Raw genomic sequence first — 25,113 nt, 5'->3', positions numbered from 1 at the left:
TCTTTCTTCTCCCCAAGGACAAGTTTAACAGGAATTCCAGGTCTCTCTCCTCTCCCTCCTCCTCTGTCAGACCAACCCGAGGCACAAGACCCTGTAGCACCTGACACAGGCAAGGGGTCTGCATTGGCCCTGGGCAGGCGCAGCGGGGATGCAGTGGGCAGTGCTGGGATGTGAACTCGTGTGGTCTTCTGAGTGGCAGGCAGTGGGACTCTGCCTTCGTGGGTCTGTTCCCCCCCACCCGCCCTGAATATTTCCTAAGCAGTGTTCCCCAGAGCCATCTTTTGGGGGAAAATAAACAGGAATGGTAAAGGAGGGGAGGTTTCTTAGTGAAAGAAGTTTGGGAGGTGAAGTCTGCTGGTCCATCACTGAAGGCTCAGTGTGTATCAGCTTGGGGTGGAGGAAACTCCAAAACAAAAGGGCTGGGCTGACTGTTTAACCCATACTGGGGGGCGGGGGGGGGGGGAGTTATTGGTTCTCTTCTTCCCTGTTAGCTGGGGCTCAGGCCTCCCAATCTGCCAGAGTCTCTGCTGAACTGACTTAATAAACTGGCCATGTTTAGATACAGACAGGAGTTGGATGCTCAGACTGGCTGGAGCGGGGTGGCTGTCTCATTGGCTGGCTATAATTCCTGCTGACGGCTCCTGTTGGGGAATGGAGCCTCCAAATTGCACCAGGATGGGGCCCCTGGATGTGAGGAGGCTTACCAGGATTATCAGTCCAGGGACCAGTAATTATGGTCCAGATGTTGACAATTCATCAAATTACAAGGCTGTTAGGCCCCGGGGTCCCAGCCTGGGACGTGTGCATTCCTATGTGAAGGCTCCCTCATTAGAGTGGGTGGGCAGGTCAGCACCATGTGGTCCTGATTTCTCAGACCAGGCTCCTCACACACATGGGCCACAGCAAGATGGTCCTGGTTCAGCGATTTCCCAGACTTGAATTTTGCCCTTAGGTCCAGCCCAGCTGCAGCTCGTGCCCTGTGGTGGTACCCGGTTCCTCCTGGGGAACTCTGACCTGGTATCTGGGGCACTCTGTAGAGCCACCAATTAATTGCACCCCAAACTCAGCCAGCCGTGAAGACTTTAGCTGGGTGGGGCTCAAGGAACCTGCTGAGGTAAGGGGGCTGCTCAAGCTTCCCCCCTTCTCTGTACGGTGATGGGCTGGCCGGAAGCCAGATTGGGTTTGGTCCGTACAGTTAAAAAAAAAAACAAAAAAAAAACAAATCCAAACCAAACTAAATGAATTAGTTGCAACATTTTAAAATTGTGATGTTCTACAACAACATCGAGAACTTGTACTTTTCTAGAAAAGTTGGAAGATGGTGCCCTCCCACCCTAGGGTCTGCTTGCCTGACAAAGCTGCTGTGCCAAGTGCTCCTGAAGCGTGGCCCTGCCACAGGACTACAGGCTCCGCCCACCCTACTGCCCCAGCCAGGTGACGTGCAGGCTCTGTAGAGGCAGCTAGGCTTGTCAGCCTCTGCCTAGAAAATCTCCTGGGTCCCTTTCAGCTCTACAATTCTGGTGAGGCCAGGAAGCCAGCTGGCTTCTATTTTGGGGAGAGGGCATGCTCAGTATATCCTGTGTGTGCTGGAAGCAATTATACATATGTCCATATTATACATCATGGCTGAAAGAGGGGGTGCTATGCCTTTGAACCGATCCCAAAATACCTGCTTAAATTACACATTTGCCTGCTACATGTCAGGTATCAGGACAAATCGTTCCTGGGTGGGGTAGAGGGAGTCATGAGCCTGACTCCCATTGGGGTGGGACCGTGGAGGATGGGCAGGTGAGGTGCACTGTGTGCGCCTGAGCGGTCTGGTCTCTGGCCTGGTTTCTCTAGCTCAGGCACGTGGGGATGGCCTGGTGGAAGGTACTGGAGGTAGCAGACAGGCTGGGGTACCCATTTTGGTGGCAGACTGTGCTAGGGTGAGGGGCTAGCAGGACAGAGCAGCTGACCAGATGGTAATGATCTGAGTGTGGTGTGAACCACAAAAGGGAGATGGTCTAAGAGAGCTAGAAGGTGCAGCCGAGAGACCAGGGGACAGAGGGACAGAGACAGCTGGCAGCAGACACTGAAGCTGCAGGTGCTCCACAGAGACCCCCCAGGGTCCTGGCTACCCCCAGGCCTCTCTAGTCACCATCCCCTGGGCTGTAGGGTGGGCCCTCCTTGGTTTCCAGACAACACAATTGTCACAATTATCATGGTGGTGAATTGGTTGGAATCCTTAAGAATCCAAAGGTTTTGTGTGAAATTTGGATTTCCAGCTTCTCTTGAACTGTTGGGATGTGTGATATGTGTTATGTGACCTGTGCTATGTGAGGATGATCAACGTGCATGGGCTGAACTGTGGCACCCCCTTTAGGTGGGGCGTGTGTTCCCCAGTTTAGCCCAGGCTCTACCATTCCCTGTGCTCTCCCAAACTTCGGAACCCTGTCCAGTCCCCCACCTGCCCCTGCCTAGGATTTGGTCTCCCTCCTGTACCAGCCTCCACCAGCCTCCCTGCCTCCAGCCCCCACATGCCCAGCCTTCCTTGGGAAGGCCAAGAATTGTCAGGTCTGCCTGGGACAGAAGCCTGAATCTCATGCCTAAATCTTGTGTGCTTCCCATCTCATCATCCCCTCTCGCTTCAGCAAGCACCTGGTAAGTACCCCCACACCTGGCTCCCCAAGCTAGGCTTGTGCATCCTGTCTCACTGGGTTTGGGTCTGAGTGGCCCCCAAAAGAGGCCCTATTGGTGAAACAACTCACTTGTGGGAAGATGACCTACTAGGGCCAGCCTCTCAGATGCCCTTCCTAGTAAGTGAGTGTGCAGCCTTTGCGCACCTCCAGTGACGGGGAACTCACTACTTCCTGGACAGCATGATGGGTTTGCAAATTTTTTGTGTACGTCAGGTCCCTCCCAGGTTGGATGCTGTGGCAAATTCCCTCTACCTTGTGGCCTCTGGGGAGGCAGCTAATTGGTTCAGGGATGCTGGGACTTCAGGGTCACTGGCTTCCTCTTTCTCCTGCCCCCACCCCCCCTTTCCCTAGCCAACCTGGCCTGTTCACTGTGTTCTCTGTCTGGATATACCTCTGCAACATCCTGTGTCAGCACCTACTTGTCTCCTGCCCTCGGCTCACACCCTCCTTGCTCAGGGCAGCACCCCAGACCCCCAGCAGGCCAGGCCCGGATTGCAGGTGGTCTCAGCCCTGACCACAGTGCATAGTGAGTTTGGAATTTCCATGAATTTTGATTCTCTCTCCCGCTCAACCACAACCAACCTAGTGAGAACACAACACACAGTTGAAAGAACCAGTTGCCGGTGGTTGTCTCTATGAATGTGGTTTCCCACCAGTGCTGATGTCTAAACCTGGGATCACCAGGGGGCGCTCTTGACCAGCTGAAGCCTGCCCCAGGCACCTGAGGACTCCTGCCCTGGGTGGGTGGGTGGGGTTGGGGGGGCAGCTACGGTGCTGAGTGCTGGGGACACTGGCCCAAGAAGGGCTCCTTCAGCCTCAAAGGCTCCACTTGCTGAGGTCAATGACCATTCATGGTGGCAGGAACTGTCACTCGCTGAACCCAGCTTGTGTGCCTGACACCAGGGCTCTGTAGGGTCACCTACCTGGTTAGCTCAACGACAGAAGACAGGTTAGGGATGTGCCTGAGGCCACGTGGTCTATGAAGCCCCAAAGCCCATTCTCTTTCCACCGCATGGGCAAGGCATGGGTCCAGTCTCGGGTTTCAGGAAGAGCTGGCTGGACCACCTTTGTACCCAAATAGCTGCTTTCTCTCAAGTCTACTTCCTTAGAGGGCCTGAGGCTGCCTCTGTGACCTGGTGCAGCTCTGTGAACAGGCCTTCCATGCAATGCAGGGAGGCGTGCTTTGTTGCCTGGGGAAGCGGGAAAGGTCCAGCCGGCAATCCTGCACTCTGCAAAGATGTCTGTGCGTGCACTCCTGCAAACGGTGGGGAGGGGTGGGGGACCTCCTCTGCAGACCCCCCACAGGGCTGTCCTGCTAAGTGCTTTCCCAGAGCTGGACTTGGGGAGGAGGCTGATAATCTGGGGTTGGGGGTTCTTGGCTACTGTCAGGAAATGCAAAAAGCTACAGAGGGTAAGCAAAGCATCTGGGAACCCTACATGTGACAATCGAAGGGACCCTGGGGACACAGCACGGGCCTGAGGCCAGGGGCCTGGAGTCAAGGAGCGCCTGCCCCAGGCTGACGCAGGACCCTGGGGAGGAAATCCCTTTCCCTCGGGCCTGGTGGTGTTTCCCTGAGGTTCCAATCTGGGGGCCATTATCGGGTGGCTCGGGAAGTCTTTCATCCCATCCCACTCCACCCAGAATCTGGGGAGCAAGGGAGCAGCCCGGCAGGGGGCCAGATGAAAATGAGATGTAAGTTGTCGAAATCTAAAAACAGATGAATTTGGAATATTACAGATGAATCATTTAACTAATTACATTTTTACAATCAAAGCTGTTTTTGAACTTTGAGAGTGCAAGAAAGCATATGAATGTGTGGTGCTCTGTGGTCCTCTTTTGCTCACTTGATTAATTCCAAACGGTCCAACTGAGTGTTTCATTTCAAAATTGGTCCCAGGCTGAGACCCTGTCTTGCCTAGTACAGTTCAGCTCAAAGCTCGGCTCTCCCTGGGACCAAGGCTGGCAGTGCACCCATTGCTGATTCTGGAGACAGACACAGTGGAGCTCCTGGCCACCCTCTGCCCCATTCATTTCTCCTGCTGGGTGCAGGGTGGTGCTCAGGGGGCAGGGCACTGCCCAGCCCAGGATCTCTGGTTCCCGCCCCTCCCCTGTCACCTGGCCTGCAATCTCTGCCAGCTCTCATTTCTGCCATCTGTCTCCTTTCACTCTGTTCTCCCTGGGGCAGTCTTGACTCAGGCTTCCTCTGCAAATTATTGCCCCCACCTCCTCCTTGGGCCCCCTTCCTTGCCAGGGAGGTCTCTGCAGTGTACACACCTGTCCACGTCACTCAGGGGCTTCTGTGACCTCCAAGCTCTGTGGCTGGGTGGGGGGGGGGGGGCGCCCTGCACTCAGCTTTACCACCCTCCTTTCTCTGTGGGCCTGCAGAGTCACTGTTCCCCAGGGACAGGGGACCACATTGTATCCCCTGAGGTGTAATCCTTTTCCAACTCTTGCTCATCCCTCAAGACACACCTTAAATGTCCTTTTTCTGTGAGGCGTCCCCTGGTCCCAGGCAGAGTTAGCCACTTGATCCAAGGCCATCTGGATGTATTACAGCCCCACTGGCAGCACTGGAAAGGTCTCTGTATGGGAGGCTCTCACGGTCTGGGTTTTGGGGAGTTTTCAGAAGGAAAGCCAGGCCCTGAGTCCTTGCCCACCTTGACATCTGGAAGAGCAGCACGCCCCTATAAGCTTCAGCTTTTTAATACATAAAATGGGCACAGATCATAATGTATGGGGTTGGGATGTGCTTATAAACTGTGAAGTGCCACTCGGATCTGATTCCAGACGTTTTCCACTGGGGCCAAGCCTCGCCTTTGGCCAACATGGATACAGAGACCAAGAAGGCCTAAGTGATTGCCAAGGCAGGTCCCCCAGCTGGGCCCTGCTCCATTCAGTGGCTTCTTGACAGGGACAGGACGCTGGCCAGGGAAACAGAATTGGACACTTCATCTCAAGGGGGATGCCTCTCTTCCTAATTTCTAATAGCGGCTATAATACAAACATGAGTGAGGAATAGCAAAGAAGGTGGAATGGAGAAACAGACTTCTTTCTTTAAGTTAGACTTGATTTTCCATTTTGGTTTTGACGGAGAGCAAGAAAGGGTCTGGGCCATGTGATAGCGGAGGTGGCCTGGGGGTGAGCTCCAGGCCCAGGTAAGAGCAAGGGGTAAGGATGAGGAACAGAATACGGACTCCCAATATCATTTTCCCTGGGTGCTAAGAGGAGAAAGAACCTCCTGCCACTGCACAGAGGGTCCTGAGCTCCCACCTGCTACTCCAGCCTGCTTCCTGATGGGGTGGCTATTGTGCCCGAGGTGTCCCCAGCCTATGCGCCAATCTGGGCTTTGTCCTGCGGGTGGGCCTTGTGTCTCTGCCAAGTGCTATTAGCGGGGAGCTCAGCCTCCTCATCTGTCAAGTAGGGAGGAGCCCATGGACCTCCCAGGGTGAGAGCAAGCACTCAAGTGCACTTGCTTCCCTGGCATGCTGGAAGGGCTTGGGGGGAGGGGAGGAGACGAGACTGTTCTGTCTTCCCTCAGAAAGGAGGGGAATCTCCGAGCCCCTGGCAAGGCAGTTTGTGGTTTCTGTAAACACAAAGCCAAGTTTCCTTGGCCACCAGCCTTGGTCAGCCTGTTAGCCTACAGCAGACGAACTTCTCTGCGCAGCCCTGGAGCTCTCTCCGGCTTACCCTTCCACCACACCCCCCTCATCTGCTCGCTCACTCCTGCCCCGCTGGCCTCGCGTGTACTCTGGACATGTGAAGATCTTCCCTACCTCATGACCTCATGCACTTGCTTTTTTTCCCTCAGGAACACTTCCCCTACAGGTCTGTGCATCGTTTTTACCATTAAAAGCTCATCACCCCCAAGAGCCTTGCAATGATTTCATCCTAGTTATGCCCACCCATGCGCCCAGCTGGCACTCTCGATACATCCCTACTTTATTCTCTTGCTAGCACATTTCACCGCTAGTTTATTGGTTTCCTTGTTTATTGTTTCTTTCCCCTTCTCTCTCTCTCTTTTAATTTTTAAAAAATATTTTATTTATTTATTCATGAGAGACACAGAGAGAGAGGCAGAGACACAGGCAGAGGGAGAAGCAGGCTCCATGCAGGGACCCCTACACGGGACTTGATCCCGGGTCTCCAGGATCACGCCCTGGGCTGAAGGCAGCGCTAAACCCCTGAGCCACCCGGGCTGCCCTCTCTCTCTCTTTTTAAAAGGTTGTTTATTTATTTGAGAGAGAGCAAGAGAGAGAGAAAGCACAGAGGGAGAGGGAGAAGCAGATTTTCTGCTGAGCAGGGAGCCAACATGGGGCTCAAGCTCATGACCTGAGCCCAAGGCAGCCGCTTAACCGACTGAGCCACTGAGCCACCCAGGCACACCCTCTCCTTGTTTCTCTTATTCAGTGCTGGTCCAAAGATCTGGGAAAGCATCTGGCATAGAGTCATTGATTGGCTCCCCACCCCCACAGCTCCCCAAAGACTGTGACTGGTCTGATTCATCTTTGTGTCAATGCAATACCCAGCACAGGGCATGACCTTCCAAATTCATTGAACAGAGCCAAGCCTCCTGTGTATGAAATGGCAAAAATCACTTTATCTACATAAATGCTGATCCCCCCACCCCCAAAATGCAAGAAGAGCCCAGTGCCTAGAGCTCCTCTGTGGGTCCAACACTTGACCTACAATATTCGGAGCTCAGAATTACTCCAAGGTTGCTAATTCCAATTCCTGGACAGAATGGGATCTGGAAGCTCTTTTTTTTTTTTTTTTTTAAGATTTTATTTATTTATTCATGAGAGACACACAGAGAGAGGCAGAGACACCAGGCAGAGGGAGAAGCAGGCTCCATGTGGGGAGCGGGACGTGGGACTCAATCCCGGGACTCCAGGATCATGTCCTGGGCTGAAGGTGGGTGCAACCCAGGGATTCCCTGGAAGCTGAGCCACCTAGGGATACCCTGGAAGCTCTTTTAAAAAGTGGTGGGACACCTGGGTGGCTCAGTGGTTGAGCATCTGCCTTTGGCCCAGGGTGTGATCCCAGGGTTCCAGGATCCAGATCCATTTCCATATCGGGCTTCCTGCATGGAGCCTGCTTCTCCCTCTGCCTATGTCTCTGTCTCTCTCTTTCTCTCTCTCTCTCTCTCTCTCTCTCTGTATCTCTCACAAATAAATGAAATCTTAAGATAAAATAAAATTAAATTAAAAAATGATTTCCTCGGGCAGCCCGGGTGGCTCAGTGGTTTAGCACTGCTTTCCGCCCAGGGCCTGATCCTGGAGATCCGGGATTGAGTCCCATGTCCGGCTCCTCACGTGGATCCTGCTTCTTCCTCTGCCTGTGTCTCTGTCTTTCTCTCTCTCTCTCTCTCTGTATCTCATGAATAAATAAAATCTTAAAAAAAAAAGTGATTTCCTCTTTTTTTTTTTTGATTTTTTTTTGATTTCCTCTTTAAACTATACCTGCAATTCTATGCTCTACCACCAGGTGGCAATTAGGTCTGCACAAACTTTATTAAAACTAATTTTAATCTCAAAGACAGTATTTCTCTTTAAAATAGACTTTAAATTAAAACAAGATACATACACTCACATTTTTTTTAACTTATCATACTGGCATAGATTTAAAAGCATGATAATACCGTAGTTGGCCAGGGTTTTGGGGAAATATGCGACATTTGTATGCTGTTGGTGGGAATGTAAATTAGAAGAGCTTCCAGGAGGGCAATTTGGCAACACACATCAAAAGCCTTCAACATGTGCAAACCCTTTTGTCCAGCAATTCAGCTTCTAGACATTGATTTTAAGGAGATAGCCATGGAAATACACCTACATTTATTCCTGGGATGGTGACCATAGGGCTAAAAGATTGTCAATATAAACACTCTAACTTGGACATTGGTCAAATTATACAGACGGTAAAATACTATGGAGCAACTGCCTTCCAGAAAAATTCTTAAGGATGTGCAAACATTTCATGCTATATTATTATTATTTTAAAGATTTTATTTATTTATTCATGAGAGACACACAGAGAGAGGCAGAGGGAGAAAGAGGCTCCAAGCGGGGAGCCCGATGTGGGACTCGATCCCAGGACCCCGGGATCATGCCCTGAGCCAAAGGCAGATGCTCAACCACTGAGCCACCCAGGCGTCCCTCATGCTATATTAAAGGAAAAGAAAGAAAAAGGCTACAAAGGAGTATGTCCAGTAATTCTATTTTTAGAATAACAAATATAAAAACAAACCCACACATAATGAGTCCTGAAAGAACAAACACGGAGATATTGGGAAGTCTTATCTGTGTGTGGTAGGATTATGGATGATTGCTTTGTCCTTTTTTGTGCTTTTCTTTATTTGGGGACGGTTTTATAATAAACACACTTCTGTTGTCATCAGCAGGGAGCTCTTCACAAACTCTTGCAGCAGCAGGGCAGGCTGGGCTCTTTGTAAGGAGGCTATGAACAAGATGACCGCGTGCCCTCATCAGTCCACAACCTGCCCCACTGTCCTGCTTGGCTCCTGCCGCCCCAGTCTCTGGACCTTGGCTCTCAGGTCCACATATGAACCTGGTTTCAGCTGGTCTTACTCAGCGGAGGGGCCAGCCTGCATGAATGCAGAACACAGCCAGCACAGTCTCCACCATGACCCTTCTACTTGACATGTTTCTTGCCCTCACTTCCTTTTAGGAAGTGACGTGTTTTTAACAAAGAAAAAAAGTCCTTCCTGAGGCTGGTCTTGAAGTTTCCCTGAGCTTCAGAAAAACACCTCTTCCTAAAACTGATCATTCTTAAAGCCACTTTATTTTCCAAACACTGTCAATGTATGTTGGTGGATGAGAGTGATTTCTGGGGCATCTGGGTGGCTCAGTTAAGCATCTGCATTTGGCTCAGGTCATGATCTCAGGGTCCTGGGGTCCTCTCCCTCTGCCCCTCCACTCCGCTCGCTTGTGCTCTTGCTCTCTCTCTCTCAAATAAATAGATAAAATTGGGATGCCTGGGGGGCTCAGTGGTTGAGCCTCTGCCTTTGGCTCAGGGTGTGATCGCGGGGTCCTAGGATTGAGTACCGCATCCGGATTCCCACAGGGATTCTGCTTCTCCCTCTGCCTATGTCTCTGCCTGTCTCTCTGTGTGTCTCATGAATAAATAAATGAAATCTTAAAGTAAATAAACAAAAATTTAAAAAAAAGAGTGATTTCCTAAACCTGTCTTTCTTTCTCTTGCGGCTTTCCTTGGTGAGGAAAGAGAGGTGCCATCAAGGGGCTGCCGCATGCCATGCTGCACTTGGATCCTGCGCATGTTACCCTATTTTAATCTTCCAACTCTGTGTGTGTGACCCCAGGCTCCAAAAACCCGAATGCCCTGCCCGAGGCCACAGAGCTGAGCCAGGATCCTGAATGGGGTCTGAACCACTCCAAGCCCGAGGATACTCGGTACACGAGATGCCTCTTAGGAGGCCTGGGCCCCTGTAGCTGTGGCCATTACCCCCACCTCTGGGATGACCATGGTGGAGCCATCTGTACCACACCTCAGGCTGGGAGCCAGGCCCTCCCCAGGCCAAGGGATGGTAGTTTCAGCTCAAAGCACGTGGGCCCTGTGAGCCCACGGAAGGTTCTCCCACCTACCTCCTGCCCGCATGAGCCTGCTTTCCCTCCTGCAGGAAAACTCAGGGTCTCACTCCCACCCTGAGGGCCTCATGGAAAGGACTGCCGTGGAGTGGTACTGCTGAGAGAGAAACAGGGGTGCTGGGGGCACACAGCTGGAACTGGGCCAGGTCCTGGTGCTCAAGGCATGGATGCTTTGGATCCAGCCAGGGGGCAGGGCCAGCCCAGCAGGGGAAGATGCCCATATCCATGTGGAAAGAGCAGTGTGCATGCAAGCCAGGGTGCCCCGGCCTGTGCACTCGTGGGTGTGTTGCCAGAGACTTTGACAGGGTCCCCTCACCCGTTGCCAGGGCCGGCCAGGCAGTGGGGAAGGCTTGCTGGGCCCTGATCCACTTCCTTCCCAGAAAGCTCCCAATTCCCTACGAGAGGGACACACTGCATGCACATTCATACCCCCCAGCCTCCCTTCCCCCAATGCTCAGAGCCCCGTCTTGGGCCCAAGCTGGGCATAAAGCCCCTCTCATGCTTCATGGCCTGACAGCTGGGTAACAGCCCCAGTCACCTGTCCACTGTGATCTTTGGTGTTTGGATGCTCCAGGCATGACCTTACTTCACCTGAACCCCACTGCCCTTTTCACAGGGAGGGAGATGCAGACTTACAGCTTCATAACCAGGGAGCAATAAAAACAGGATTCAAACCCTGGCTTCCTAATTCTGTACCTGGACATGGTAGCTGGTCTGGAACCCCTGTCTTTCACTGGGGAAAAATGATTCCCGTCATCAGCCAACATCCTCTCTCATGCTCACTGCCAGGGAGAAAGGAGTCAACGTCACTCTGCTCAGAGGAGCCAATATGGGGAGAAGAGGGAAGAAGAAACCCATTTACCCTAATGACCACCCACTCTCCTTGGGGCACCCAGCTAGGAGGCCCGGCGTTGGCTTACAGGCCCAGGTCTGCCTGGTACTCAGGGCTGGGCTGTAATCTGCAGCCTCTTGGGAAGGCAGCTCCTGCAGGACTGGTGGACCCCCCCCCCCCCCCCTTCACCCTCCATCACCAGCCTGTCCGGACTCTGGACAGAGCTGGTCGTTAGTGAGGCCTCAGAATCCACCGTTTTCCTCCTGGCATCTTCCTGGCCTGAGGTCATAGGACAACCCTGTCTCCTAACCACACCCCAGGTCCTGCCATGGTTACCACCAGGTAACCCCTCTGCCCCCTGCTCTGAAGCATCAGGACTTCTGGATGCTGCGGCCGTGATCCTTAACCCCTGAGCAGGACTGGATGTCAGCACAGCTCCATTTCATTTAGCTTTTCCTGCAGTGCTCACCCAGCCTGGGCCAGGGGACATTGATTCCAAATACAAGCCAACTCTTAGGTTTCATTCAAAAGATCTGAGAAGTGATGACACCACAAAGACCCAAATGGAACCAACCAGTCTCCTGTTTCTGAGTGTTGACAGGACGCAGTGGGACGGGCAGCCCCTACCCCCTGGGAAGAGGCTGGCAGTGGAGTCAGCCCTGGTGAACGGGCTGTGGGGGGTGGGGTGGGGAGGAGGGTGCTCTCCAGCCAAGGAGCTGCACCCTCCGCTCAGGGCAGACGGGCCAGGCAGCAAGAGTGTCGGGGGCATCGGGGATGCCAAGAAGCCTGCCTGGCCTGCAGGACCGTGGGGGACTGTTCCCGGCAGGCGAGCCCTGGCAGTGCTGCTGCTGATCCCCCTCCACCTACAGACCTCAGCCGCCGAGAGCAGAAGAGGAGGAGGGCGGCAGGGGCACAGACAGTTAAAGGCTCAGAGGAAGATCAGCTTGAGAGGAAAGGTCAGAAAGCAAAAAATAAATGGCAAATTACCGGGTAGCCATCTCGTCCTGATTGCCCCTGTGGTAATTAATACGTCATTAATAATCAGACTTTGAAGCAGAAAACCATATGGCAACACTTAGGTCGCAATCAGCACCCCCTCCCCAGGTCCCCTCATGCTCTGCGGGGTCTGCAGCAAGGCTGCCGGTTTGGTAATGAGTCCTGGCCGGGAGGGGGTGGCCGCGCTCAGGGCCCCACGGGTCTGCGGATGGAGCAGCCACTTCCCGCCTCTTGGGGCGCGGCTGCAGGGGCCGGCAGGGCGCACACCGCGCGGTCTGGGGCAGGGACGCTCGGGGAGGCCCGCGGGGGTGTGATCCTGAAGGGCGGGACCACAGCCACCGCCCGCAGAGGCTCCCCGCGGAGGGGGCACCCGGGAGCGGGAGGAGGGGGGCGGGGCGCGGGGCGGGGCGCGGCGGGGCGGGGGGCGCGGGGCGCGGCGCTCCTGGGAGGCTCCCGGGGTCCCCCGCGCTGCCCGCGGGCGGCCCGGAACGCTGACGGCGGGCGGGGGTCCCGCACTTGGGCGCCCACGTCAGGCCGCAGCTCGAGAATCTGCGCCGGCCGATGCGCTTCCGAGTCCAACAGCTAAGCGCCCCCCCGCCCCCCCAGGAGGGAGGGAAGGAACGAGACGAAAACCACCCACTGCCGGCTGCCTACAGCCTGGCGCCGGGCCGCGGGGCTCGCGTGCGGGGCGGCCAGGAACGACTCCGCAGCCGGGACCTGCTCGGGCCCAGGGCCCTGCCGGCGCGCACGTCACGGCCAAGCCGTTCACCCGAAGCGCTCCCTCGCAGGGTCCCTCTGGCTCCTGCACGCGGCCAGTGCGGTTCCCGAATTGACTCGTCAGGGTTCCTCGGGCTCCGAAAAGGCGCCGGGAGGAACCGAGGACCCGCGGCCTGTCGCGGTCTCCGGGAGCGTCCCGCACTGCCCCCTGGCGGCCGACCCCTGACGCACACCCTCCTGGGGCCGCGCTGGGGGTGCGGGGGCGGGTGCTGCGGGGCGCTCGGCTGCCCCAGCCGCAGAGGCAGACGCTTCTTGGCAAATCAGGATGCCCCATCGTTGCGGGCATCGCTGCCTGACTCCGGAGCCCTTTGTGCCAAAGCACGCGACACAAAGACATTTCAACAGAAATGAGTGTCAACACTCAGAAAGCCCCGCAGAGTGGTGCTGGCATCTCTGCGCAAGAAGCTGAGCCAGAGAGCGGGCCAGGAACGGCCAGGCCCACGCCCGCTCTCTTGCAAGGGAAATGGTCACGGAACGCACAGAATGACTTGCCCTTATGGGGCAAGTCAAGCCCCTAGAGTTCTGTGATCCCTTCATCTACAAATTAAAAAAAAAAATGCATGGCCCCTGTCCAGGATGAATTATTTGCTTTTTTTTTTTTTTTTTTTTAAGGACACAACACACCTCTCTAACTAAAAGTTATTTTCATGAAATAGCTACAGAAGAGAACGAAAAGTCTTATCTTTCAGGAGCAGAGAGCATAATCCAGGACACTTACAGGAGGACCTGCAAAACACAAGCAGAGAAGCCACAGTCAGTATCAAAGGGAGAGAGGGTCCCCATGCCCAGGCCAGCCCCTTCCTCACACAGCTACTGGCCACCCCTCCTTGCAAGCCTCTGATGCTCTCCCCGGCCCCAAAGCCAAGCAGCAGGGCAGGGGGGTGCTTTTGCCCTTGCAGGGGCAGGAGTGACCATGTGGGCATGGGAGTGGACAATCCCACCATGTATTGGTTTGTGCCTTCATTTCGAAAGGCTGCTGTTGATCCCTGCTTGGGGCCCGCCTGGGTCTAGTTTTGGTAAGCCAGGCACAAATCAGACCGGTTCCTGCTTGAAGGACAAATTTTGGTGCTCACCTAGAGGTCAGTTCATTTCTACTGAAGGGGAAAGCCTTGGGGGAGAAAACATTTGGGGCAGAGGGAAGAGCACTCCTAAGGGTGCAGGTATGTGTGTGGCTGGGCTGACACCACAGGGGGTGCCCATGGCTCAGCCTGGGGTTAGTGGTGCTGAGACGGGGTGTGCATGGGGACGCAGAAGGGGCTGAGGCCAGAAGTACAGGTGGTTGCTCCGGGGAGGGCCGGGACCTGTCCCCCCCGCAGATGAGGACTCTCGGAGAACATTTCTGAAACTCACAGCTGTCTTCTTCACTTTACAGTGTACAAAGCACACATTTGACCTTCTCAGCCATCTCTGGGAGGTGTGAGAAACATGCTACTTGACAGACAGCAACACAGACGCCCAGGAGAAAGCAGTGACTTGTCCAAGGCCAGCTAGGTGGTTAGGGGTGGAAAAGAGCTCTCACACTTCTTGAATCCCACCCACTTTCCACTAAAGCCAATCACTGCTCATCTAGCGAACCACTCTGCTCCATGCAGACCGTGGGCCTCACTCTGGATAGAGATGCCGGCACAGGGAGATGGCTCTGGCAGTCCGCAGGCCCACACGTATTTATGGATCACCACCTATGAGCCGAGGGGCCCACCAGTGGGTGTGAGAGGCAGCATCTCGGACTCACAGAATTTTTCTTGGAAGGATAGATGCTTAAGAAAACAATGACACAAGGAGAAGCGCAACAAGCTCCTTGCACATACTGAGGTGCCCCTGCCAGGCTGGGTCCTGAAGGTGAGAGATGATTATCTCAGAGAGGAAGAGGGTAGGAGCCACGTGGTGGAGATGGTGATGCTGCTCCAAATGCACTGGGACACTGGGATTGTTGGACTTCAGAGTGGCTCAGACCCACGGGACAGAGGGCCTGGGGAGAGAGCCAGCTAGAGTTCAGGGCCCTGTTTCCACGCCATGGTGCAAGATTTGAAGAATCCTGCATGGAGGAGTGATGGGAGGGGGCGAGAGTGGGTGCGGGGGATGCCTGTCAGCTGTCCCTGTAGCTGATGGTGGCCAAGACTCACATGCTGACAGTGGAGAGAAGTGAGTCAGGAGACACTTGGTAGTGAGGACCATCAGGGCTTGCTCATCGATCTGATGGTCAGGGGTGGGGGTGGAGGGGTGTATTGGGCACAGAAAAAGGAGACACAAGACAAAGACTTTTGGCTTGAAACAGTGATATACGGTGGTGCTAACACCCAAGAATGGTGACATGGAGGGCTGTGTATCCCCTGAGTCTAGACTAGGGTGGGACAGGGCATTGGCCACTTGGACATCTGTACCACTGACTTCTCACCTTCGGCCAGGCACCTCATGCCTTGTTTTCCTAGGAAAAGAAAAGCCAGTGGATGGATGGACCATCATCTTTCTGATGCCGCATGCACACACCTGCCTGTACCTGCGTCTGGGCCCGGCCTCCTGCCTGTCTCCTCAGGTTAAGGCAGAGGAACTGACCCACCCCACCTGCCAGGGGCCCTGAACCCACCGTGCCTCCCTGCCTGTCGCATCAAACCCACTTTCTCCAGCAGATGCTTCCCAGCAGCTCTGGATGGGCTCCAGTTTCTTCAACAAAGGCACATCCTTTGCTCACATACCCTCCTATGCTCTGGCCCTGGATCTCCTCTCCCTCACTGCTGGGAGGAGGGGTCCCCTGTCAGCACCTTTAATTCCACGCCTTCCACACACCCTGTGACCCTCTGATATGGATTTCATCCCTATAACCACCAGAACGGTTCTCATGGAGTCCCGCACACCTGCCTCCACATCAGTAAGCCCACCAAGGATTTCTCCTCCTCATCCCACACTGCTGTGTGTTCCCTCCTTCTGGAGGCGCTCTCTCCCTTCGGCTTCCAAAAGGTCCCGTTTGTCTAGCTTCCCTGGCTAACTCAATCTCTCCCAGCCTCACGTAGAGGCTCCTCAGAGCTCACAGCAAAGGCTTTCTTCTCTTCAGTTCTCTGGCAGACTCATCTAGCCCCTCTCTCCTGTCTTCCCCAGGGATCTCATCACGCTTATGACTACACCAGGCACAAGTGTCCCAAGTGGGTGACTTCAGCCCCAGCTGTGCCTCAGAAGCGCAGACTCCTTCTCTCGAACTGTCTGCTTGCCATATCCCTTTGAACAGTCCTGAAGACTCCTCAGACTAAGGTACACAGACACGCTCATGGTCTTCTGCCCACAGACATGCTCCTCTCCTGGTTCCTAGCCTCTGGGGGACATTCCCTCCCTCCCAGTGAGAGGTTCCCCTTGACACGCTCTCCCTCCCCAAGCTATTGGCACATCCATTCCACAACCATTCACTGAGTGCTGTTCTGGGGACACAGGATACAGCAGTGACAATGACAAAGATCCCTGTCCTGAGGCGGTTTACCTTCAAGTGAGGGAGGTAGCCAAGATACCATAAGCATAACGAACCAGTACATCACCTACGAGATGACAAGTGCAACAGAAAGAGAGGCAGTGGGACGCCTGGGTGGCTCAGCGGTTGAGCTTCTGCCTTCAGCTCAGGGAGTGATCCCAGGATCTGGGATCGAGTCTCACACCGTGCTCCCCGCGGGGAGCCTGCTTCTCCCTCTGCCTATGTCTCTGCCTTTCTCTTTCTCTGTGTCTCTCATGAATAAGTAAGTAAACCTTAAAAAAAAAAAAGAGAGAGAGAGAGAGGCAGTGAGGCAGAGGAAGGGGGAACTGTTAGTACCGGGGCACAGATGAACACCGGGTGACAGATGGGCATGTTCTATAGGGTGGCTGGGGTAGAGGTCTTCCCTAGGTGACATTTAAACAAAAGCTCGAAGGACATAAAAGACAGGGCCTGCAGATTCCAGGGAAAATCTGTACCTGCCAGAGGGAACCCCCAGTGCAAAGACCTGTACTCTTGGGGGGCAGGACAGTGCCTGGTGCGTTTAAGGAACAGCCAGGAGGCCACTGAGGCCACAGCAGAGTGAGAGGTGGCTTCAGGCAGGTGGGGGCAGATTCACTCCTAGGACTTTATCTTCTCTCTGAGATGGGAGCCCCTGCAGGGTTTAGCACAGGCATAGGACAAGATCTGGCTGACACATGAAAAGGCTCACACCCTGTGGGGGTGGCAAGGGTACAATCTTGCAGTGACGCCAGAAAGGAATGATGGTGGCTGATGGTGGCAGTGTAGGGGGTGCAAGTGGCAGGGCTCTGGATGGAATCTGAAGGTAGAGCCAAGAGGATGTCTCCAGACTCTGGAGCCTGAGAGAGAGGAGTCAAGAATGATGTCACAATTCTAGCTTGAACAACTGCAGGGATGGAGTTGCCATCAACAGACATGGGGAGACCATGGGTCAGGCAGGTTTGGCTGGAAGGACCAGGAGCTCAGCCTTGCACACACAGCACTCGGGGGGTGTTCCAACTGTTAGGGGTTGGTAAGGAGAGGAGGAAGCTGAGTGGAGAAAGTGCATCGAGGAGGAGGGGGTGGTTGCCTGTGCCCCTCAGTGGACAGCTGGGTAAAATAAAGACCAAGACCAGCCACCGGGGGCACCTGGGTGGCCCAGTTGGTTAAGCATCTGCCTTCGGCTCAGGTCATGATCTCATGGGTCCTGGGATGGAGCCTTGAGGTGGGCTCCCTGCTCACAGGGAGTCTGCTTCTCCCTGTGCCCTACCTCCTGCTCATGCTCTCTCTCTCTCTCTCTCTCTCTCTCTCTCAAATGAATAAATAAAATCTTAAAAAATAAAAAGACCAGTCCACTGGCTCTAGCCACGCAGGGGTATGGGCAGGGGCAGTGATTGGTGTGCGAATCTAGTTAGAGATGGTTTCCGGGAGAAGGGAGAAGAGGAATATGGGCAGTGAGAGCTTTCAAGCAGTTTAGCTGCAAAGGTGAGCAAAGACACAGAGCAGGTGCTTTGGGGCGAGGTGGTGGGATCTGTGGGTTGAAAGATGGATGAGATGGAAGGAACATAAGGGTCAGAGAAGGAGGCGGTGGGCTGGGGTGAACTGTATGAATTGGGGTGCCATGGATGCTGCATTTACTGGTGATGATGAGGCATCAATTAATACCATGGAGGGGAGGTCAGCTGGAGGCCCAGCTCACTCGAGGAGGCCTGGGTGGGTGAGGGGCTTCTTATTTATTTATTTATTTATTTATTTATTTATTTATGATAGTCACACAAAGAGAGAAAGAGAGAGAGAGAGGCAGAGACACAGGCAGAGGGAGAAGCAGGCTCCATGCACCGAGAGCCCGACGTGGGATTCGATCCCGGGTCTCCAGGATCGCGCCCTGGGCCAAAGGCAGGTGCCAAACCGCTGCGCCACCCAGGGATCCCGGGTGAGGGGCTTCTGTGTGCACATCAAGATCCCCAGGGATGGGGATGCCTGGGTGGCTCAGTGGTTGAGCATCTGCCTTTGGCTCAGGGCATGATCCTGGAGACCCGGGATCGAGTCCCATGTCAGGCTCCCTGCATGGAGCCTGCTTCTCCCTCTATGTATGTCTCTGCCTCTCTCTCTCTCTCTCTCTGTGTCTCTCATGAATAAATAAATAAAATCCTAAAAAAAAAAAAAAGATCCCCAGCAATCGACCCAGAAAGAGTGTTGGTAGAAGGGCCGCAGACCCAGGAGCTCAAACCCATGAGCAATGAGGGGGATGTTCCAGGGCCAGGGCTGACTTAACACTCCTCCAATCTCTCCTCTGGTGGCCAGGGTCTGTGTTTTCAAGATGCAGATCTGATCATGATACCCCCATCCCCTCATTTTCCCATTGTTCTTAGGACAAAGGCCCCCAATCCTATACCACTTCCATGCTGTCATCTGTCCCTGACTCTTCACCTGAGCCCCTCAAACCGCTTGTGGGAAGAGAGGCGGTGTTACTAGAGGGTCCTGGGCAGACTGGTAGCTATGGGGACAAAGTGAAGTTGGATCCGCGTTTGAGCATGAGCCAGGATAAATTCCAGAAGGATCAAAGACTTACATGTTTTACAAAAAATCATGAAAATCCTAGAGGAAAACAGACCCATAAATTCAGAGAACAAACTGGTGGTGGCCAGAGGGAAGGGGGAGGATGAGCAAAATGGGTGAAGGGGAGGGGGAGATCCAGGCTTCCTGTTATGGAATGAATAAGTCACGGGTGTGAAAAGCACAGCATAGGGAATAGAGTCAATGGTATTGTAATAATGTATGGTGACAGAGCACAGCACAGCCTATAGAGAAGTTGAATCACTGTGTTGTACACCTGAAACTAATGTAACAGTGTGTCGATTATACTTTAAAGATTTTATTTATTTATTCATGAGAGACACAGAGACAGGCAGAGACACAGGCAAAGGGAGAAGCAGGCTCCCTGCGGGGAGCCCAATGGGGGACTCTATCCCAGGACCCCAGGATCACGACCTGAGCCAAAGGCAGGTGCTCAGTCACTAAGCCATTCAGGCGCCCCCATTTCAATTAAAAAAAATCCCAGAGGAAAGGTCCTTTCTAACTGTGCAGATGGGAAGCCTTTTCCAATGACAGTTCATAATCCAGAAGCCATAAAGTTAAAGTCTGATTCAACCAGATAAAACCCAAAATGCCTACAAAGCACCATAAGCAAAGTCAAAAGCACAAGTGGGAAAAATATTTCTGACTCACGTCACAGAGGCAGATACACCTTAATGTAAAAATGCTCCCACAAATCAGCCCTAAACACATCAACAACGTAAGAGAAGAAATAGTCAAAAGACACGGAGAGTTTGCAGAAAATATAAGTAATCTCTAAGTATATGAAACAGAAGCGATTCTTCATTTACAGTACAAGGAATGACCGTTAAAACGATCATCACAGCAGATACCCATTTGGCCACATTAAGTAGGGCTTGATATGTATGTGCCGATTGTCACAACAATGATCCTCCTAGAAATGTATTCTGTAGATGTGTTAGCATAAACATAAAAGGACAGGTACATAAAAAATATTCATAGCAGAAATATTTGTGATGGCCAAAAATTAGAAACAGGGCAATGGAACTGTGTAAAAGAAAGGATGGTACGGGGATGCCTGGGTGGCTCAGTGGTTGAGTGCCTGCCTGCCTTCGGCTCAGGGCGTGATCCTGGGGTCCTGGATTGAGTCCCACGTTGGGATCCCTGTAGGGAGCCTGCTTTTCCCTCTGCCTGTGTCTCTGCGTCTCTCATGAATAAATAAATAAAATCTTAAAAAAAAAAAAGGATGATATGTTTCAACTTTAGATGGAATAGCATGCAGTTGGGAAAAAAACTAAGGTGATTCTATAAGCTCTAATGCAGAACAAGCTCCAAGGCATATTGCTACATTTTTAAAAGGTATGGAACAGTCTATTACTCTTTATTTGTCCATTTTAGTTAAGGAAAAAAAACCTGATAGGCTTTTGTTTGGATAATCCTGGTACATCTCTGGGTGTGGACACAGAAAGTGGTCATCAGATTGCCTCTGAGGAGGGGAACCGAACGGTGGGAGAACCGATGTTGTGGGAAGAGACTGACTTTTCACCACTGGGTTTTTTGATGTCACTGGATACACGCATGTGGCTTCTGACACAAGTCCGAAAAGGCAATAAGCTTTATTTATTTATTTTTTTTTAAGTTTTTTTATTTATTTATGATAGTCACAGAGAGAGAAAGAGAGACAGAGACATAGGCAGAGGGAGAAGCAGGCTCCATGCACCGGGAGCCCGACGTGGGATTCGATCCCGGGTCTCCAGGATCGCGCCCTGGGCCAAAGGCAGGCGCCAAACCGCTGTGCCACCCAGGGATCCCGGCAATAAGCTTTAATGAAAAATTGGCTGTAGTGAGGTCTGTGTTTTTGTCTGGTCCTCTAGCTTTGTCTGACTTTTCTCACACATCTCTCTAAATTCCCTCCAAGGAAGCTCAGACTGGGGGGTGCAGAGGGGGGTGGGATGCTCAGTCAGCTGAGCATCCAACTCTTGGTTTCAGCTCAGATTCTGATCTCAGGGTCGGGAGACCGAGCCCCATGTCGGGCTCTGTGCTCAGTGTAGAGTCTGCTTGAGGTTGTCTCCCTCTGCCCCTCCTGCTTATGCTCAATCTCTCTCTCTTCCTCTCAAATAAATAAATAAATCTTTAAAGAAGAAGAAGAAGAAAAAAGAAAGCTCAGACTGGGATTATCATTGTGAATGCCTGAGGCCCTGAGTAGGCAGCCCAGGGACCTGGTGGGAGCAGGAGCTGTAAGAGTAGCCATCACTCACTCATCCTTGTGCACGCTGGGAACTGCAAGGTTTTTCCCAAACATCTCATTTAATCCCTGCTGCGTCCTCACCTCTTCACCGGGCACAGGTTATAGATGAGACCACGGTGCCCAGAGTCACATCCTGCTCTGATCTGGGCAGAACCCAGACTGTCTGATTCTGAGCCTCACAAAGAAGGGTGGAGAGGATCCACTCTGGCAGCAAGAACTCTGATGTTGACTGGGCTTCCCTGCAGTGCCTGGGAGGGCCTGTGGCACCTCTGAGGTCACCAAGCTGGGGAGAGGGCAGCCCAGGCTGGAGGCAGTCTCCTGGGGCCCCAGATCCATGTCTCCAGAGGGGTGGCCAGAGCTGGAGAGTGATCCCATTGCTGGTGGGACAGCTCATATCTAGCCCGTCTGAGAGTCTTCAGAGCACACCAGCCACCACTTCTCTCAGGCCCTGCTGGCACCAGACCACCAAGCCACCACTGCTTCACAGTCTCCTAACTGACTACCTCTGGGCACCCCAACCCACCAACCAGTGAGGCCTCTTGAAAATGCCCAGCCCTTCCCGGGGCTTCCCATGGCATGCGGAGTAACACCCAAATTCCCTCGCATAGCTCTCTGGTGTGGCCTGTGGGTGCCCTTGGCCTCAGAACATTCACATCCACCCTGTCCCCGTGGTCGGCAGGCTGCGGCTTTTCCTCCTCTGCCCTCCCTGCTATTTACCTTCCAACTACTTATCATGATCTTTAATTATTATTATTTTTTACAGATTTTATTTACTTATTCATGTGGGACACAGAGAGAGACACACACACAGACATAAGCAGAGGGAGAAGCAGGCTCCTTGCTTTGGCTGACTTTTTGGGGAGCCCGATACAGGACTCAATCCCAGAACCCTGGGATCATGCCCTGAGCTGGAAGACTGACATTCAACCACTGAGCCACCCAGGCACCCTGACGACCTTTAATTATTAACCCCACTGCTTTGTGTGTGGTTTATTTTCTGCCAGCCTCACCAGTGAGGCGGCTCTCCGAGTGCTGGGACCCCAGCTGCCTGGCTTCATGCTGTCTCTCTGCTGCCTTGTAAAGGGCCTGGCAGGCGCAGCACTTAGTGGATCAGGGAGACCAGATGGGCAGGCATGCGGAGCTGACTGGCAGGTGGTTACCACTTCCAAGCCCTGGGCACCCAAGCCCTGGGCACCCTCATGGCACAGGGTTTGGGCTGTGGCTCCTGTGACCCCTGGAGATGGACCCTTTGACCTGCAGGTAGCTGAGAAGCCATGAGTGATGGACTGGGCTGAGGGCTTGGCTCAGGCCTCCCAGGGGTCGCTGCTTAGAAAGTGAAGCTGGCTGCGGGGCCTCCCGATGACCACGTTCCCCCATGGCCCGGCCTCGTTCTGCACATAGCTTTCAGACATGTGTTCCAGGCATTGCCTGGATCTGTTGACTTTGCCATCGGCATGTGGGAGCAATGAAATAAGAGCCAGATGACTTGGGAACTCAATAAAATGGGTCAGAATAAAGGGTTCACTGATCTCATGGTCTCTTTAAACAGAACTGATGTGGTCCTAAGGGGTTTCCCAAACCAGCCTCTCTTAGTCCCTCTGGGGAAGAGACATTTCTTGGCTGTTTCCCAAAGGGTATATTCCTGGAAAAGTGAACTGGGAAGAATATTTCCTACTGCCTGGCAGGTGTCCAGCCCACACACGGGGGCAGGGTGAGGAAGGGGGGATGATCTTGAGGTGCCCGAGGCTGCTGGGGCCATGGTCCCTGTGGACAGCCTGTCCCCGGTCCTCTGTGTTGTGCCTGGACTCCTGAGTCCTGCTCTGACCCAGCCCTCTGCCTCTCCCCACTCATCCTGCTCAGGGTAAGAGGTCCTAAATCCTGAGCCTTGAAAACCCAGCCCATCATGAAGATAGAGATCTCCAGCCAGGCTTCTCTGGGACTTTCTCTGACATAGCTGACTGGGCCAAGGGCTTTTAAACTGAGTTTGTGGGTAGATGAAATGAGGCCTACAGATTGGCAAATGCAGAGCCAGTAATGAGTCCGAGAGCTGGCACTTAGCTCGGGTCTCTGGCCCGGATTTAATTTGGCCAGTATTATCAGGGAGGACAGAAAGCTTGGCTCTCCAGCTGAGGAGCTCTAGCTCTTGGGCAGGTGCCTCTTCTCTCTGAGGCTAAGTCTGCTCCTCTGAGTTTAAGGGGTAGTAACCATGCCTGCCTCTCTGAACTGCTACAAAGATTGAGTGACACACTGCACCTGTGTGAAGTGCCCCAGACAGCAGTGGCAGAGAAGAGGCACCAAAAAACAGTGGCAGAGAATCTAGAATGATAGCATCTAGAACTCTTTCTCTCATTCTCTCTCTGGCATGCATGCCCCTCCCCCCCAGACAACACGAACATGCAAATGCACACCCCTTGGATCGTGCATCTTAGAAACATAGATGGTAGTTTTCTGTGGTTTGGATTCAAGTTGCAAAACAGATCCTAACTTAACAGTCGCTCTGAAGTGTGTTGAGATGGTGCCTCGGAAAGACCTCCGAATTTTGGCTGTGGCAGCACTGTCACTGAAAAGGGTGCCTCCCTGGGATTCAAGGTTAGGCAGGCCAGCCCAGGCATAGAGGTTGACTCTGGCAATTACCCTGTTCACATACTATGCAGGGCAGGCAGTGGGAACTGATGAGAAGCCCGAGTGGAAAATAAACACATTGGATTTGTTGTTGTTGTTGTTTTGAGTAGGCTCCACAGCCAGCATGGAGCCTGACACGGAACTCGATCCCGGGACCCTGAGATCATGATCTGAGCTGAAATCAAGAGTTGGCCATTCAACTGACTGAGTCACCCAGGCACCCTTCTGTGGATTCCTTATATAAATAAGCAAATAAATAACTAAGTAGTGTGATCCGAAAGGCACTCAACATCATAATCAAGAAGGCAATGCAAATCGAGACTACAATGAGACATCACCTATCTGTTAGATAGAATGGCTAATATAAGAAAATAAGTGCTAGTAAGGAGGTGAAGAAATCGGAACCTTTGTGCTTTGTTGGTAGGTTATGTCTGGACTCCTGTTTCTGTTTCATTGGTCTATGTGCTTAAAGGTGTCTGTTTTTAAACCAGTACCATGTTCTTTTGATTACTATAGTTTTATATTATGGTTTGAAACCAGGAAGTGGAATGACTGGCTTTGTTCTTTCTCAGGATTTCTTCAGGTATTTGGGTTTTTTCTTTTAAAGAAACTTTATTTTTTTAAAAGATTTTATTTATTTATTCATTCAGACAGAGAGAGAGAGAGATTGGCAGAGACACAACACAGGTAGAGGGAGAAGCAGGCTCCATGCAGGGAGACTGATGTGGGACTCAATCCCAAGACTCCAGGGCCATGGCCTGGGCTGAAGGCGGTGCTAAACCGCTGAGCCATCCAGGGATCCCCAACTTTATTTTTTTTAAGATTTTATTTATTTATTCATGAGAGAGAGAGAGAGAGAGAGAGAGAGAGGCAGAGACACAGGCAGAGAGAGAAGCAGGCTCCATGCAGGAAGCCTGATGTGAGACTAGATCCCAGGACTCCAGGATCACACCCTGGGCCCAAGGCAGGCACTAAACCGCTGAGCCACCCAGGGATCCCCAGGTATTTGGGTTTTTAAAATCCATTTACATTTAATGTAATTGCTCAGAAGACAGGATTTATGCCTGCCAATTTGCTATTTAATTTCTCTATGTTTTATGTCTTTTTTCTTCCTCTATTACCCATTATTGCTTCTTTTTTGTTAAATAGATATTTTTTTAGTGTACCATTTTAATTCCCTTGTTTCTCTTGCCATACGTTTGGAATAATTGTTTTAGTGGTTGTCTTGGAGTTTATAATTACCATCTTAATAAATAATCTGGCCTGGATGAATAACAATTTGCTTTCTGTTGTAAACAAATACATTGCTCCAATATAGCTGTGTTAG

At 52.7% G+C, this 25,113-nt stretch overlaps 1 protein-coding gene across 1 annotated transcript in view; it reads right to left on the bottom strand.

Moving 5' to 3' along the window:
* Window positions 1-25,113, bottom strand: part of COL23A1 (collagen type XXIII alpha 1 chain) — a 322,060-nt gene that overhangs the window by 34,016 nt on the left and 262,931 nt on the right. The window contains exons 4-5 of the mRNA XM_038551808.1: window positions 13,628-13,635; window positions 12,124-12,150 (exon numbers count right to left, since the gene is read on the bottom strand). Of these exons, the coding sequence (XP_038407736.1) occupies window positions 12,124-12,150; window positions 13,628-13,635 (35 nt within the window). The remainder of the gene's footprint in view (window positions 1-12,123; window positions 12,151-13,627; window positions 13,636-25,113) is intronic.

Source organism: Canis lupus, chromosome 11 (genome assembly GCF_011100685.1).
Source record: "Canis lupus familiaris isolate Mischka breed German Shepherd chromosome 11, alternate assembly UU_Cfam_GSD_1.0, whole genome shotgun sequence".
In the NCBI taxonomy this organism is placed as follows: domain Eukaryota; kingdom Metazoa; phylum Chordata; class Mammalia; order Carnivora; family Canidae; genus Canis; species Canis lupus.
Note: the sequence above shows the minus strand (reverse complement) of the source record. Positions and strands in the feature narration are given on the sequence as shown.